The sequence below is a fragment of the Parus major genome, chromosome 11 (assembly GCF_001522545.3).
Source record: "Parus major isolate Abel chromosome 11, Parus_major1.1, whole genome shotgun sequence".
In the NCBI taxonomy this organism is placed as follows: domain Eukaryota; kingdom Metazoa; phylum Chordata; class Aves; order Passeriformes; family Paridae; genus Parus; species Parus major.
In genome coordinates, this window is record NC_031780.1 from 2,642,649 (window position 1) to 2,647,022 (window position 4,374).

Genomic DNA, 4,374 nt, shown 5'->3' on the forward strand with positions numbered 1-4,374 from the left:
CACTTTGTCACCATGCGTCCCTAATTGTCCCACTCTGATTGCCTTTAATGAACTCATTAGGGAGAAGGCAGAGGGGCGGATTTCACAGGCACGAGAAAATCCACCTCAGTGCCCGCAAGGAAAAGAAATAAATAGACACTTAAACGCGCTGTTTTTTGTCGGTTTTGTTGTTTTCCTATAATAATAAAATATCCCCGAACTCCTCCAAAGCGACAGAGGAACCTCTGAACCCGCAGCGACGGCGCCAGCGGGGCCGAGGCTCGGTGTCACCGGCACCGGGCGGGCACCCAGCGGCCTCTCCGTGGCATCTCACTTAAATATATTTAAAATATATTTAAAAATGCGAACGCGGGACCTGCGGGGCACAGCGACACCGTGATAGCGGCACCGCGGCGCGACCCCTCCCGCCGTCCCGGGCATCAACCTGCCTGCGAATAGCGCTTACAGCGTGCTCTGTTAGCTCGGGGCGAGCAGCGGGGAGCGGGCAGCGGGGAGCGGGCAGGTCCCCCCGGTGGCTCGGGGCTGTTTTTTGGGGCCGAAAGGCAGAGCGCGCTGCCGAGGGGGCCGGGGGTGCCCGGAGCGGGGCTCGGTCCGGCCCGGGAGCGCGCGGGGGCCGCTCGCCAGCGCCGCCGCGTCCCGCGCTCCCATTGGCTGCGGCCGCGGCGCCGCGCGCGCCCATTGGCTGAGGCCGCGGCGCCGCGCGCTCCCATTGGCTGGCGGCCGCGGCGGGGGGCGGGGCCAGCGGGGAGTAAAAGCGCGGCGGCGGCGCGGGGAGAGTTTTGAAGCTGCGCAGCGCGGCCGGGAGGGAGCTCGGCGGCTCCCGCACCCCTCCGGGGGCTCCGGAACGCTTCGGGCCGTTCTTGTGACAAGGACTGGGTTTTCAGCAAGGCTGCTTTTCCTCCTTTTTACTTTTTTTAAAAAAAATATAATTTTTTTATTCTTCGTTTTTGTTTTGTTTTTGCTTCTTTTTTTTTTTTTTTTTTAAAAAGAAATTCCCTTTTCCTGCGAGAACAGGCTCCCCCCGGCCCAGCTCCCCGCAGCAGTGCCCGCCGCCGCCGCGGGCCGTAGGCGTGTGTAGCAGAATCACAGTCATACAGAGGGAGGGAGAGGCCGCCAGAGACCACCCTGCCCCCGGCGACCCGGAGGATGCCGCTGCGGTGCCGCTGCTAGAGGACACGCTGGGATTTAGCTCGGCTCCGAGACTCTCTCTCTCTCTCTCTCCCGCTCTCTCCCTCTCTCCCCTCTCCGCGGAGGGGTCCCGGACGGGGGTGAGGCCCTTCCACAGTCCTCCTCTTCCTCCTCGCCTCCCCGGCCGCGGCAAGCCCCTCTCCATGATGCAGGCTCGCTACTCCGTCTCGGACCCCAACGCTTTGGGAGTGGTGCCGTATTTAAGCGAGCAGAACTACTACCGGGCTGCCGGGACGTACGGCGGCATGGGCAACCCCATGAGCGTCTATTCGGGCCACGCCGAGCAGTACGCGGCGGGCATGGGGCGCTCCTACGGCCCCTACCACCCGCACCAACCCACCGCCCCCAAGGACCTGGTGAAGCCACCTTACAGCTACATCGCCCTCATCACCATGGCCATCCAGAACGCCCCCGACAAGAAGATCACGCTCAATGGGATTTACCAGTTCATCATGGACCGCTTCCCTTTCTACCGAGAGAACAAGCAGGGCTGGCAGAACAGCATCCGCCACAACCTCTCGCTCAACGAGTGCTTCGTCAAGGTGCCCCGCGACGACAAGAAGCCGGGCAAGGGCAGCTACTGGACCCTGGACCCCGACTCCTACAACATGTTCGAGAACGGCAGCTTCCTGCGCCGCCGGAGACGCTTCAAGAAGAAGGATGTCTCCAAGGAGAAAGAGGAGGCCCGGGAACGGCTGCTGAAGGAGCAGCCCAAGCCCCCCGGGCTGCCCGGCGCCGACCTCCCCAAGGAAGCCTCCTCCTCCTCTTCCTCTTCCTCCGCCTCGGCGCCGGCCTCCGAGAAGAAGGTGGTGATCAAGAGCGAGACGGCGTCTCCCGAGCTGCCCGTGATCACCAAGGTGGAGACGCTGAGCCCGGCCAGCGGCGGGGCCCTGCGGGACAGCCCCCGCAGCGCCGCCTCGCCCCCCGCCGCCGCCTCTCCGGACGCGGCGCTGCCCGAGCATCACCCGGCGGGCAACGGGCTGCCGGGCTTCAGCGTGGAGAGCATCATGACCCTGCGGACTTCCCCCGCGGGGGACCTGAGCCCGGTGAGTGCCGCCTCGGGCAGGACGGGCGGCGGGCTGGCTCTGGGCTACCCCGCGGGGCAGCCGTCGGGCTACAGCGCGGCGTGCAGCCAGGCGCTGGACACTAGTGGGAGCTACCACTGCAGCATGCGGGCCATGAGCCTCTACAGCGGCGACAGGCCGGCGCACATGTGCGCTCCGCTGGAGGACGGGCTGGCCGAGCATCCCACGGGCGCCCCGTCGCCGCTGGGCACGCTGAGCCTCCCCGCGGGGCAGGACGGAGCGCTGGGTACCGGGCATCCCCACGGCGGCGGCGGCGGAGGGGCGGCGGGGGGACAGCCCGCGGCTTCTTGGTACCTCAACCACGGCGCTGAGCTGAGCCACCTGCCCGGGCACACTTTCGGCTCTCAGCAGCAGACTTTTCCCAACGTGCGGGAAATGTTCACGTCGCACCGGCTGGGGATGGAGAGCGCGGCGCTGAGCGAGCACCAGGTGAGCAGCAACTCCGCCTGTCAGATCCCCTACAGATCCGCGCCCTCCCTATATCGCCACGCCGCCCCCTACTCCTACGACTGCACTAAGTACTGAGTAGCCGCCAGCCCCCCGCTTAGGCCCATTAAAAAGAAAAAAAAAAAGTTAATATTATTAATAATAATTATTAAAAAAAAATCGGGAGAAATAAACCCACATCAATAAAAAGAAATCTGACATCTTCCCCGTGGACTTTGTGGCCACAGAGTTTTGAAGATCCCAAAAGCCTCGTTTTTGGGCCTCCTTAAATCCCGGACAAGTGTATTTTACTTGATAAAAGGGGGATCTCTCATTTGAAAAAGAAAAGGAAATTAAAAAAAAAAAAGAAAGAAAAGAAAAAAGTTAAAAAAATTATATATATATATATGTCTATCTAAAAGTGGCAAATTTTATATGCTAAAGTATAGGGGGTCTCAGAAAAATAAGTTATGGACCAATATCACAACGACCATTTATACGTTTTAAAAGGAAAAAAAAAGTTTATAAATATATATATAAATATATGTCCTGGGTATTTTTTGAGTTCTCTGTTGTGCTGTAAAAAATATGTGGATTTCTAATCAGGCTGATTTTCAGAGCCATTAATATAATATTTAAAGTTGAGTTCACTGGATTATTTTTGTCTCGCCCAACGGTTCCTAACTTCCAAATTAATGACAAGTGATTTCTTCTTCTTCTTCTGTGTACAATTATGCAATAGATTTTTCTTTCGTTTTAGAGCTGTTCTTTTCGCAAGACGAGGAAATAATTTATTTTTTGCTGGTGGATTTTTTTTTTTTGAGGAAAAAAAATAGACAAAGTATCTGATACTTTTTTATTATTATTTACGACGTGTGATGTTTTGTATAATAGATTTCACCTTTACCATTCCTAAGGACTATTTGCTTTAACCTGCTTCGAAGTTCGTTTGTCTTATGTGGTCCTAATTGTTGTACTTACCTTAAAATAAATCCATGCTGGTTTTTTCTGCTCCAAGTCTGGCGATTCTCTGTGTATAAACTGGGGGTTTTTTAACAGTTTTTCTTAAATTTTTTTTCTCCCTTCACCTTTCCTTCACACAGAAAACGTGGCAGTGGTTGTTTTTTTAAAACAAAGCGGTTTTCCTGAAGGTTTCTTTCTTGGAGAAAAAGTTGAATTCACGTGAAGAGCTGGAATTGTACATCTGGGGAGGAGGGGAAGGGAAAACCCCGCGGGGCTGAGCCCCCAAAATCCCGAATCCCTGCCAGAGGGAAATTTCGGGAGTTTTCCCAGGCCTGCGATGGGGAAAACAGGAGGCTCAGGGAGGGGAATTTCTGCTCCTCTCGCCCCGTCCTTGCGAGCGCGGGGCTCCGCGCCCGGAGCCGCCTCTTTCCAGGACAGAAATCACCCCCTACCTCCCCTAAAAATCCATTTATTTATTTATTTGGTTTTCTTGAAAGGAATCCCGAGTGCCTGGGAGGGAGAGCGATCATTTAAACCCGGCCTCGCCGCGGAGTCTTTGAAAGGTGGAAAGTTCACTCGAGAATAATTTCAGTTTTGAAATCCTCTTGTTTGAAGAATTGGCTGATTTTAATTTTCTCTTCATCTATTTAAGCTCCTGTTCACAAGGCCGGGCACTGCCAGATATTCTGGTTTTTCCCAAATCATCCTTTAA

The 4,374-nt window shown here is 55.6% G+C and overlaps 1 protein-coding gene across 1 annotated transcript; it reads left to right on the forward strand.

Moving 5' to 3' along the window:
* Positions 1–804: 804 nt before the first annotated feature.
* Positions 805–3,711, forward strand: FOXC2 (forkhead box C2). The gene has a single exon (XM_033517273.1). The coding sequence runs from the start codon at positions 1,332–1,334 to the stop codon at positions 2,796–2,798; it is 1,467 nt and encodes a 488-aa protein (XP_033373164.1). The 5' UTR covers positions 805–1,331; the 3' UTR covers positions 2,799–3,711.
* Positions 3,712–4,374: the final 663 nt, after the last annotated feature.

What these genes read in the sequence shown, in the direction of transcription:
- FOXC2 (XM_033517273.1), top strand. Translation starts at nt 1,332, where the DNA reads ATGATGCAGGCTCGCTACTCCGTCTCGGACCCCAACGCTTTGGGAGTG.